At 43.0% G+C, this 13202-nt stretch overlaps 1 protein-coding gene across 4 annotated transcripts in view; it reads right to left on the bottom strand.

Annotated features, from left to right (window-relative positions):
- Window positions 1-826: 826 nt before the first annotated feature.
- Window positions 827-13202, bottom strand: part of LOC128733027 (la-related protein 1) — a 30504-nt gene continuing 18128 nt past the window's right edge. For all 4 annotated transcript variants that reach the window (XM_053826566.1, XM_053826567.1, XM_053826568.1 and 1 more), the window contains one exon: window positions 827-2878. In XM_053826566.1, the coding sequence (XP_053682541.1) occupies window positions 2437-2878 (442 nt within the window). In that variant the 3' untranslated portion in view covers window positions 827-2436. The remainder of the gene's footprint in view (window positions 2879-13202) is intronic.

The raw sequence follows: 13202 nt of genomic DNA, 5'->3' as shown, positions 1-13202 counted from the left end.
CAAGTAAAAAATGCTGCCAGTGAAGCGACAGCATATCCGTTGTATTTTCCACAGTCAAAATTCAAATTCATTCCAGAAGAAACAGCAAACACGAATAGACGCGTTTTGTGTATCTCCTACTTTTGTATCTCGCTATTATAAACATTCAAAATAAAAGTAAAACCAGTTTGTTATAGTAACTTCGCGTCGGGTTTTCGTTTTGTTATACTTCGGCCACTTCCACATACGCGTAAACACTAGGTTTTCCGACGAAACTAGTTACGCGGATTCGTGCGACTCTGGATGAGTCGAAATCATGCGTCAGAATAGCGGGAGAGACCCCAGCCGCTTTCGTGATGTTGGATGGACTGAAGTAAGGGGATGCACTCTCTAAGCTGGGGCAAAGCAATCATGGAAAGGAACTGGACTATCATCACGAAATCTCACAGGCTTTCTTGTTTTTTTGGATGACATCGAATCAACCGTAGAGAAGTGGAAGAGGACTTTTGAATGGGAAGCAGCGAGATTGGGACAAAAAAACGATGTACATGGTTACTGGTAGGGAACGTGTGAGCCCAAATGGTGTTGTTTCGCGAAGTCACGAAGTAAAACGACGAGTTGCAGCTGCGAGTCGAGCTTTCCACGAATTACGTAGCCAGCTGAAGTCTCGCAGTTTGCAAATTCACACAAAACTGGCGTTCCACAGTCATTACCGTAAGCATCAGTCGATCTACAACGCAGAACCACGATGACCACAGTACATCAAATCTCTACTATATTATTCCCAATATATGGAGAAACAGGGACTTTCCTTCTTTGCATAAAATATCACGAAAAGCTTGCTTTTATCCTTAATTTATTAAATTATTTTAAACATTACTGAATATATAAGTAGTTTTATTATTTACATTTTATAAGTTTCCTTTAATTCACAATTTTTATTACAGTATGACTATAGATTTTTATGTGCCTTTTAAATATTTTTTAACTTTTTTTCGCTTTTTTTTTTCAAATCAATTATACTTATATTTTTTTCTCACAGTTTTCCCTTTTTTCGTTTCGTTCACTGCGATATTCGGGAGCATGGTTTAATCCTGCCTCCGGTTTTATTCTTTTTTTTTCTTTCCATGCATTTCTATAATAGACCCAGTCGAAAAAAAAACAAATCATTAAAAATTAGTTAACTTACGGATGATGAAAACGAATAGTCTAGTGAAAGAAAGAGTTCTATTTGTCGTGATCGAACTCGAACGAAGAGAAAAAAAACCATTCAGTTGGCGCAAACAGAAAATGAAAAAGAAACTCGGTAATGCTCTTAGTACATAATTCAGTTTTTCTTTATCCGATAAACTCTCTTCTCACCTAAATATTATTAATTATAGTAATCAACAAACAACTCTCTGCAACTTAAGGCGATTACACCACCCATCAGAAGAAGGAAAAAGATCAGAATATCCGTCCCGAAAAAAGCTAGCATGTGGATCAAGCTAATCTGACTTACTTGATTTTTCTTATCGTTTTTTTGGTATGCAATTACCTGTCAGTAAAATTTCTATTATTATAGCATAAATAGGTTATATGCGATCACCATCAGAGACCGAGACTTCTAGTAGAACGTCCTCCCCTTCGCAGAGGACCCACCATTTTCCCCGTTCGTCTGTACGTATATCACTCAATAGCTTAATCCATTCGGTAAATTTTTGACTGTCAACTTTCCCCTCCTACTGATGTCGATTAGAATATATAGGCGTGGCTGTTTGTAAGTGTATGTGTATATGTGTGTGCACAGGAAGTAGATTTTATTTCATTTCTAACTTGTAATAGTTAATCCATGATAGAATGTACGATTAAAAAGGAAAATTTGAAGCAAACAGAAAAGCACATTCAAACAAAGAGCAGAAGAGCTTAAACGATGCGACAATCCATTTTTGTCCTGCACTGCTTCGATTGCATTTTGCATTATTTCTGGTCGGCGCCGTTCTCTAAAAGCTAACAAGAGAACATCGGATGGCAGTAAGCATTTTCTTCTTCATAATTTTACGATCGCAGTGTGTCTTGGCGTGTTTGCATGTGTGTGTGTCTATGTGTTCTGCATTAATCTACTTCTCTCTTCAACCATTGACCCGAGAAAAGCTCATCCTTTCTTCATCCGGTAATACCAACCGTATTTGCCGGTGAAAACATTTATGTTATATTTTCAGATTCAGAAAATATCGAAATATTGGTACACCCTGCTGTTAGAAACAAATCAAGAAGATATCAAAATTTTCTACACAGTAAAAAACGAATAATTACGTATCATCAATGATATAAGACCGAAAAAATGCGCGATATGCCGACGATTTTGTGTAAGGACATTTGTGTGAATGTGTACACAAGCAACACATAGTTAGTTCACAGTTTTTGGGTTTCTTCTATCCCATCTGCCGCAGGATTGTCCCTCGCAAAAAGCGCCGTTTACAAAGGCTTTGCGCCGCTCGACGGTGACGCTTCTGTCGATGTTTTTGGCACCACCGACAAAGTGCCTGTTACTGCAGCAGTATTAGCACCGCTTTCGTTCGCTTTCGTGCTGCTACTACTGCTGCTGCTGTGTTGTCCCTTTTGTTGTTGGGACTGTTGTTGTTTACTCGACGACGAAGACGACAACGTTGATGACGGTCCGCTGGATGACCCAGCCCCGCTTGCAGCCGCCGTTCCCGCTCGATTAAATGAAAAACGTTCGTTAGACGCACGCACCACCTTGTTGCCGGTCGAACCGCTTCGCGGACGACCACCGGCGGTAGTATGCTGCTTGGCTGCACCCTCCCCCATCGAACCGGTTCGAGCACGCGAATTCGAGGTACCCGATGGACCGGGACGATTCGTTACATCCACGAACCGATTGCCAGCCGAATCACACCTGAGAAAAAAAAAACAAGAAAAAAGCAATAAAAAGTTATTATTTTTCAATAATGTAGTTTCTAACGCGTCTGATCGTAACGCTAGTATGTAACGTGGTTGTATACCAGTGACAGATCCAAGCATGCTGTGGAACAGAAAAGTTTCTATTTTTTTTTTAAGTTTTACTAGTCATGTTAAGGGAGGATAGTTTCCAAGCATGCTCTGATGGAGTGAAATGCGGTTCTGTCACAATAATTCTACCACAAATTCTACAGTTCAGATTGAACGGAAAAGTTTCACTTTTCTCCAACGGTGACTTGCAAAGTCGGGCCAATAATAAAGACCATCAAAGAGGCAAAAAGACAGAAACTCCTTCTGAAGGCACACCTTTTGTTAGAGTTCCTGATTCATAGGCCTTAAAGTTTCGAAGGCATCATTCGTCAGTACGCAACTACAGGTTACTTGTTTCGTTTTACAATCTTTCTGAGAACTCTTGGCTTGGCTTGGTGAACCGCTGGATAATGCGAAAATACAGACCCCATAGGGTCCTTAGCCTCTTATTCAACATCTATCCGTACTTCCCAGCAGTACCAGCCGGAATACGAGCAATCTTAGCGGAGATCAGATAGCCAATCTCGGTGGAAGCCGGGGTCGTATTCAGGAAGGGAAGGAGGCAGACTCACTAGCGTGATACTAATCAGGTAACTTGCTTAAGTCAATTACTACGGAATTTCAAGCGAATACGGGTCGGAATATCGATCTGTCGATATCGGCCTGAAATAAGGACGACGAATTGAAACTTGATACATGGAATTGGTAGACCCCACGATGAGCAGCAAAAGTTCTACGCGAGGCTGGAGACAATGTACGCCAGCTGGTCGCCACGGGAAAACATGATCGTCATCGGGGATGACCGGTTCTTCTCTAACATCACAAACATACGTTCCCTACGGAGTACAGATATTGACTCTGACCGTCATCTAGTAGCAGTAGGGGGACCCGGGGCAAGATGAGCACCCGGGGCAAGATGGGCACCCCTCCATTCCACAGCTACAAAACAGCTTTTGGTTATAAAACTCTCACAAACTAGTAAATTGTGTAGAAACAAAGTAATGTTTTAGCGTTAAACATAAAATATCACGCGCTTGTTGGAAAAATTCCATGAAATAAAATATCGTTCTGACAGCCTTGATTTCTTATAACATTTTGCCATCAGAAAATAAGCATTTTAAATAAATAAAAGATGCATATTTATAAATTACAGCCCTTTTACGATTAAACAATATGTACTTTCCCAATTGAATCGTTTAAAAATATTTTCTAGTGATTCTTTTATATTTTGTAAGAGTTTAAAAATATGTCATTTTGCTGGGGTAAAATGAGCACCATTTCCCGGGGCAAGATGGGCGCCCTTAAACTTTACAACATAGCTTGCAAAAATAAAAATTGGGACCAAATTCAATTATTTTCATTATTTTAAATGTTTTTGGGACGAAAACGGTTAACGAATAACGTTCTTCGAGCTGTCGTTGGCGCGTTGAATGTGAAAGGTTATTTCATTAGACGATACGGAAGAAACGCAAAAAAACTATGGCATGCCGATGTGAATTCTTGAATATATCCCAAAATGCTTGAGCAGGTAACGAATACCAGTGAAATGAGGCCATTTAAAATCATATTCAGCAAGAAACGAGAGAAAGCGATAATCCATCACATCCTTCAAATTAAAAATGCTAGTATGGAGTGATCCCTTGGAGCTTTGGCATTCAAACTAGCAAAACAAAACAAAATCTCATTCATTCGATAAAAATGCAATGGTTTTTCATAGAAAGCCATGCAAATTTATAAATTTCAAAAACAGTTATGCAACTTTAGCCTCCAACCCTTTAACAAACTTCAGTCCCTAAAGCTCGGAACTTAAAAGTGACTATTGGTAAACTAATCGAGTTGCTTAAAAATGTTACCCCACCACTGTCTTTTTCATCTAACACGACGCTTATGGAACTAATGTTTAGTAATTAAGGCTTTACTAAAAACTAGGAACGTAACTTTAAGCAAAAAATTCATTTATTAAACAGGTGCCCATCTTGCCCCGTGGGGGTGCTCGTCTTGCCCCGGTATGCCTCAGGCGAGTGAAAAAACAACTATTTCCTTATTACATTTTTTTCAATATAGTTTCAAATATTTCAAATCAAAATTGTATAGGAAAGTTAGATGGATAATAGAATAACTGTTTAACAACAGTTAGCTGAAGCTAAACTGGTGCTTTTTATAACCAAAACTGAACCTGAGCTTAGGGTGCTCATCTTGCCCCGGGTCCCCCTATATGTACGCTCAAAACTGTCAACCGTACCGTAAAACGTCGAAGCCATCCTCCTCGGCTGAACATCGGGCAGCTAGATAACCCGTAATCTGCCGAGAACTACGTGCGAATATCGAATGGCAGGGCTTGAAAAGGGATCACGAGTTCAATGTGACTGCGTGAATGCGTACGCTTTCCGCATTCAACTGGCGCTTTTTGAACGATCATTTGACTGTTTTTTGAATCCAGTCAATCTGCCGCTCGCGCTGCTGCTGTCTTATAATGCATGCGGCATCTCAAGAAAAGCCAACAGTCGTTCTACCGGTTTGCGTTCATATCGAATAATCTAAACTGCAAACTAACTGGAAGCATAAGATGGCGTATTTTGTCGTTTCTCTGTTTGTCTCCAAATCGGCTGCTCACAGTGATAGTTTGTCACCCGAAGTCGGTCCGACGCAAACAAAATGTTTGTTTGTAGTATTGAATCATACGATAGCGCGGTTGCTTTTCGTTAGCATGGTCAAGAGGCAAGACTTTCACCAAGGGTAGCCAACTTCTAGACTTTGCAGATGATTTTGACATCGTAGCCAGGAACTTTGCGACGGCGGCGGCAATCTACGCCAGACTGAAGGTGGTGTTTAGGAGGATCGGGCTAAAAAAAATTTGTCCAAATTCCAAATACATGAAAAGACGTGTCTACGGTCGTGATGTGCAGCAATCCCTCGACTCTGCGGCGAAGCTGGATTCGCCTGTTCTAGAAAGAACTGCTACCAACATAAAATCAAATATTTTCTCTCTTCTGCCTTTACATATTGTATTTCATTCTTGCTAATAAAATCGTACAGTTAACACGTGTTTTTTTCATGCGACGGAAAATTCGAGAAAACGCGTAAATTTATTTCATTTCGGAATATTGCGGATCTCTCGTTTTAACGATTGTGCTTCGTCCACCTCCGCGCGATTTTACGTTGAACATATGGTCCTTCGGTTCCGGATAACGTCGAACTTGTGAATATGGAGGTCTTGTTGAATAGAAGGAACATTGCCTTCGCGAGACTTAAACGGGAGTACGCGGGTGCGAAACAATTGTGCGAACAGAATCCGCCGGTGTTCCAGGTACACGATCGATTGCAAAAGCTTGCCGAATTAGAGGAAACGTTCGAAAAAACCCAAGCTGAAATCGAGGAATTGTCATCACCGGATGATTTACCATCGACATTGAATATGCGGTCAGATTTCGAAACAGTGTTTTATGCCACAAAAAGTCAATACATGGCGATGCTGAAAGATGAACACCACGAATCAGCAAGCAATGAAACAATTGCGGATCCCAGCAGTGATATAAAAGAAGCAGTGCGAGTATTACTTGAAACGCAACGAGTATTGCTTACTCGTCAAACTGCAGCTTCAACGTCCGTCGAGGAGTTAGCTGTCCAGTTTCGTGGAAAGAGTCTTGAACCGATTGATACGCAGCTACCTTCGTTCAACCTTCCAATTTTCTATGGAGACAGGAAGCAGTGGTCTTCATTCAAGGACTTATTTACAAGCAGTGTTGACCGTAAAAACCTGACCGGTGCACTCAAATTACAGCTTCTAGTATCGCATTTAGGAGGAGAAGCAAAAGGTCTTGTAAGCAGCTATGCTATTACTGACGTGAATTACAAAGAAGTTTGGGATACCCTGGTCGAACACTATGACAAGTCGAAGTTCGCTGTTTCGGCCCTTGTCCAAGAGTTTTGTGATCAGCCGGTACTTAAGGTGCCAAATTTAACCAATTTGCGTAAACTCGTTTCGACCTCAGACGAGGTGATACGGCAGCTTAAAGCATTAGGAGAACAATACGAGTCAAGGGATCCATGGCTGATACATCTTATTCTCAGAAAGTTAGACGACGGACTCCGATCTCAATGGGCACAACACATTGTTGATATGGACAGTCCAACTTTTAGTGAAATGCTAAAATTTCTAAAACGAAAATGTGATACATTTGAGACGTGCGCTGCATTTGGTGGCAAATCTTTCGACCAAACCAAGCACGACACAAAGGAGGAGCGAAAATATCCACCAGTGAAAAAGGAAGTGAAATGTTTTGGGGCTATTCAAAAACTACAATGCCCAGTGTGTGGTGAAAAACATACCATCTACCAGTGCACAGAGTTTAAGGAAGCGTCCGTCGAAGAACGACGAAATTTAGCTCAGCAAAGCAAGCTTTGCTTCAATTGCTTGAGGTCAAAACACTACGCGAAAGTTTGTCTGTCGAAATCGGTTTGCAGAGTACCCGAATGTAAACAACGTCACCACACTTTATTGTGTCATCTGGAATCACTGAATGAGGTGAATAGCAAAACAGCGGCGAAAGGAAGTGAAAAACAACCAGTGCTAGTGAACAACGACGAAAATGACAGTAGTGCAGTATCGTGTTCGGCAAATATCAAAACAAGTTTTGCGACGAGCGTTTTCGGTACGCTACCTACGGCTGTCGTTCGCATAAAAGGAAAAAACGAAGTGTTTCATGAAATCCGTGCTATGATCGATTGTGGTTCGCAAGCTACACTCATAACGGAGAGTTGCGTCACTCAGTTGGGACTTAAACGGCAGAATGCGAAAATCGTTATTACCGGTGTAACAAATAGTGCGTCTGAAACCACACGAGGCGCAGTAAATTTGGAAATTGCGTCGCGGTTTGATTACAATCCCATCATCAGCACAAGGGCGTATGTGCTGTCAAAGCTTACACGTAATTTGCCACAGCAGAAAATCAACACCGGCAACTTGAAGTGTTTGGAATCGTTGCAGCTGGCTGATCCAGAATTTGACAAACCAAGTAAGATCGATCTAATTCTGGGTGTAGATGTGTTTCTTTCGATTTTAGGCGATGGCAAAGTAAACGATAACTTGGGGATTCCAATTGCCATGAACTCTGCGTTTGGTTGGATCGTCGCTGGTCAAGTTGGTTGTGCTAGCACTCTGACCTGTCGAGCTGCTATCATCTGTCTGCACACAGAGGTTGACATAGATCGCACGTTGCGACAATTCTGGGAGATTGAAGAAATATTGAAGCTAAAGCCTCTTACTGTCGACGAAGAGAAAGCAATAGAATCATTTCGAGCAACACACAAACGTGATACCGATGGACGTTTCACAGTCAGTCTACCGTTTGATCAATCCAAGCCACCTCTAGGAGAGTCTCTTACAGCAGCTACGCAGCGTTTGAAAGCTATGGAAAGGAAATTTAAAGCAGATTCCACCTTTAAAGTGCAATATTTCGAGTTTTTGGCGGAATATTTAAATCTAGGCCACATGGAACTTATTCCGGCAGAAGAAGTGAGCATCGCTCAGGAAAAACGATTCTATCTTCCCCACCATGCTGTCTTAAAAACCTCAAGCACTACGACTAAACTACGTGTCGTGTTTGATGGCTCATGTAAAACTTCGACGGGAATATCATTGAACGACAGGTTACTGGTTGGCCCAAACCTGAACGAGGATCTCTTTACTGTTTTAACTCGCTTTCGTACCTACGCGGTTGCATTTACAGCAGACGCTGAAAAAATGTACCGTCAGGTAAAGGTACACAAACAAGATACCGATTTTCAAAGGATTGTATGGAGAACAGACCCCGATCAACCGATACAGCATTACAGACTTTTAACCGTTACGTACGGTACAGCTTGTGCAGCATACTTAGCCATCGAATCACTAAGACAAGCAGCCAGAGATAGTCATGTCGAGCTTCCTGCTGCAGCTGAAAGAATAGAAAAGAATTTTTACGTCGATGACCTCCTCTCGGGTGCTGATACGCTCGAGGAAGCCATGAAGTTAAAGGACCAGATTATCCAGATCGCTTCCGGTGCTGGATTCAATCTTCGAAAGTGGTCGACCAATGTCCCACAACTGTTGCACAGAAATTCTGAAACAAAAATCGAGTCTATACCCATGAAACTATCCCCGGAAACAGATACCATTAAAGCGTTAGGTATTCTTTGGGACCCTTCTAAAGATGTTTTCTTTTACAAGCTCACGTTTAATATGCACAAACCGAACACTAAGCGTCAGATCTTGTCAGACACCGCTCGACTATTCGACCCTCTCGGTTGGATAGCGCCAGTTATCGTCCGTATCAAGATTCTATACCAATCATTATGGCTTTTGGATTTATCTTGGGATGACCCACTTCCTGCAGTTATCAACGATGAGTGGAACAAAATCAAAATGAGTTTGCCGTTAATTGAAAACATTAACATACCAAGATGGATAGTGAATCATGATAAGCGCATACAATTGCATGGTTTTTCTGACGCATCAGAGGCCGCGTATGCAGCAGTCGTATATGCTAGATCGGTAGATAGTGAAGGTAATATATACGTTTCGCTAGTGGCCAGCAAGACCAAAGTGGCCCCCATTCGCCAAGTATCTCTGCCAAGGTTGGAGTTGAATGCTGCGGCTCTGTTGGTCGAGCTTTTGAAAAGTATCCTCGAAGCCATCGCGCATTTAGAAGTCACCATTCACGCCTGGACTGATTCTAAAATCGTGCTCGAGTGGTTATCATCACATCCACGGAAATGGAAGACATATATTGCTAATCGCACATCGACAATAATGGACTTCTTACCGCGCAGCGCGTGGAACCATGTATCGTCTACGGATAATCCTGCCGATTGCGCTTCGCGTGGCGTACTCCCGGCTGATCTAGTGCAACATGATTTGTGGTGGTTCGGCCCGAAGTGGTTACAAAGGAATGAAGAAGAATGGAAGATCGAACCGATTCCACCTTTGTTCGAGGAAAACATATACGAAGAAAAACGAGAATTTAAGTGTTTGACAGTGGCGGTTGAAACAGTAACAACATTCCAAATTGAAGCATATATTTTAAATCGATACTCGTCTTTAGTGCTGGTGAGAAAGGTGTTAGCGTGGGTGAACCGATTCAAAGTAAATCTACTATCGAAAACAAAAGGAACATCAAAGCTACAGGGCGGCCTTACGCCTTCCGAAATACATCAAGCAGATCTCCAATTAGCACAGTGTTCTCAACACGAACAGTTTGGTCATGATATCAAAAGAATACGTAAAGGTTTAGAACCAATCAACGCCCAACTCAAATCTATTTGTCCGTTTTTGGATGGCTCTGGCACATTGCGTGTTTTATGCAGGCTAGATAACTCAAATCTATCATATGAAAGACGTCATCCAATAATTCTCCCAAAGGTCCACCGGTATACAGCGCTACTGATCCTTGATCTGCATTTACGAAATCTCCATGCTGGAGCAACCCTGGTAATATCATCTCTAAACCAGCGTTATTGGGTGCTGAGCTGTCACACAGCGGTTAGTTCTGTAATAAATGGTTGTGTACGGTGCATTCGTTGGAAAGCCAAGACTGCAAAACAACTCATGGGTAGTTTACCAGCAGTAAGGACATGTGAAGGAAGAGCATTCGAGAACGTGGGAGTGGACTACGCCGGACCAATCATTATTCGTTCGAGTACACTGCGGTCATCTAAAACGGTTAAGGGATACGTTGCTGTATTTGTCTGTTTGACAACAAAAGCGGTACACCTGGAAGCGGTTACGGACCTTTCAGCCAGCGCTTTCATTTCGGCTTTGAAGCGCTTTAACGGTCGTCGTGGTCTACCCAGTCAGATGTGGTCGGATAACGGCACTAATTTCATCGGTGCTGATCGGCAGCTACGAGAGAGTCTGCGGTCATTGAACTCTAGCTCGGAGATTGAACAATACGTCAGTCGCTTGGGAATCAAATGGTCGTTCATAACTCCCAATGCCCCTCACATGGGGGGACTATGGGAATCGGCAGTTAAAAGTATGAAAAAACATCTACGCGTAGTGATTGGTACGGAATCACTCACATACGAGGATCTTTCAACCATATTGGTTCAAATTGAGGCTTGTCTCAACTCGCGCCCACTTTGTGCTCTATCTACGTCGCCCGATTGCTGTGATGCCTTGACGCCAGGACATTTTATCATTGGCCAGCCATTGAACTTGATTCCCGAACCTAAAGTTTCTCATATACCATTGAATCGTCTCGACCGGTACCAAAGACTACGTTCCTACGTTGGTGAGATCTGGGAACGTTGGAGGAATGAATTCATCAACACCCTTCAACCGAGACACAAGTGGAGAACCATACAGGAGAATTTGAAGCTTGGCGACCTAGTGCTGGTTAAAAATGAAAATTCCCCACCGGCGTATTGGGAACTTGCTCGCGTAATAGCTGTTCATCCAGATCGCAACGGAGCTGTGCGTAACGTGACCCTGTGTAGAGGTCAAACCCAGTATCAGCGCCCTATTCATAAGTTGGTGCTACTGCCATCTGATTGAGGCTGTTACCTCAAGGTCGGGTGGATGTCTACGGTCGTGATGTGCAGCAATCCCTCGACTCTGCGGCGAAGCTGGATTCGCCTGTTCTAGAAAGAACTGCTACCAACATAAAATCAAATATTTTCTCTCTTCTGCCTTTACATATTGTATTTCATTCTTGCTAATAAAATCGTACAGTTAACACGTGTTTTTTTCATGCGACGGAAAATTCGAGAAAACGCGTAAATTTATTTCATTTCGGAATATTGCGGATCTCTCGTTTTAACGATTGTGCTTCGTCCACCTCCGCGCGATTTTACGTTGAACAAGACGTTTAAAGGAAACAAATGCGGTAACCGTTGATGGCGACGCAATAGAAGCGGTAGACGAGTTCGTGTATTTGGGATCGCTGGTGACCGCTGTCAACAATACTAGTGAGAAGATTCAGCGGAGCATTCGAGCGAGAAATTTGGCCTACTTTCTCTTTTCGCAAAACGCTGCGATCAAATACGCCGTACGAAGCTGACAAATGTACAAAACCCGTCTTATGACAAGGCCTGCGTAACGTAATTGCTCCTTTTAATTCGGTCCATGGCACCTGGTCTCCAGTTCCGCGAGCACTGACCATATCTCGCTTCACCTGGTCTTGCCACCTCGCTCGTTATGCCCCTCTTTTTCTCCTGCATAGACTCATCACTGCGACCAGTATCGTTGATCTTTTGTAATATGTGCCTCCCCGTCTTGTTCTTACCGGATTCGATCCGAAAACCATTTTTGCAGGATAGTTGTCCGGCATTCTAGCAACATGTTCTGCCCAACGTATCCAAAAGCTTAAACCACTTCCTGAATACTGGGTTCGCTGAAGATACGCGCGAGCTCGTGGTTCATTTTTCGCCTCCACAAACCGTTCTTTTGTACGCCGCCAAAGATGGTTCGCACCCGCCGTTCGAAAACTCCGAGTGCTCCCAGGTCCTTTTCTAGCAGTTTCCACGTCTCGTGTCCGCAGAGGATAACCGGTCTAATTAGCGTTTTGTGCAGTATTCAAATTCGACGTCGTAGCGCTGCAGGAGGTGTGCTGGAAGAGCTCAACGGTACGTACGTTCAGAGATGGACATACCATCTACCAGAGCTGCGGCAACACACACGAGCTGGGTACAGCTTTCATAGTGATGGGCGAGATGCGGAAACGGGTAATTGGGTGGTGACCAATCAATCCTCGAATGTGCAGGTTGAGAATCGAGGGCCGATTCTTCAACATAAGCATCATCAACGTGCACAGCCTTCACCTCAGTAGCACCGATGACGACAAGGATGAATTCTACGCGCAGTTGGAGAGTGAATACGACCGCTGCCCAAAACATGATATCAAGGTCATCATCGGGGATTTCAATGCTCAGATCGGCCAGGAGGAGGAATACAAACCGGTGATTGAAGGTTCAGTGCACACTAGTGAACCAATGAAATGGGCCTAAGACTTATCGACTTTGCCGCCTCCAAGAATATGGCCGTACGTAGTACCTTTTTCCAGCACAGAATTCATCATAAGTACACCTGGAGGTCACCAACTCAGACAGTATCACAGATCGACCTCGTTTTGATCGACAGTCGGCACTTAGACATTATCGACGTCAGAACCTATCGAAGCGCTAACGTTGACTCGGACCACTACCTAGTGATGGCTAAGATGCGCCCAAGACTCTCCATTGTGAACAACATTCGG

This window comes from Sabethes cyaneus, chromosome 1 (genome assembly GCF_943734655.1).
Source record: "Sabethes cyaneus chromosome 1, idSabCyanKW18_F2, whole genome shotgun sequence".
Taxonomy (NCBI): Eukaryota; Metazoa; Arthropoda; class Insecta; order Diptera; family Culicidae; genus Sabethes; species Sabethes cyaneus.
Note: the sequence above shows the minus strand (reverse complement) of the source record. Positions and strands in the feature narration are given on the sequence as shown.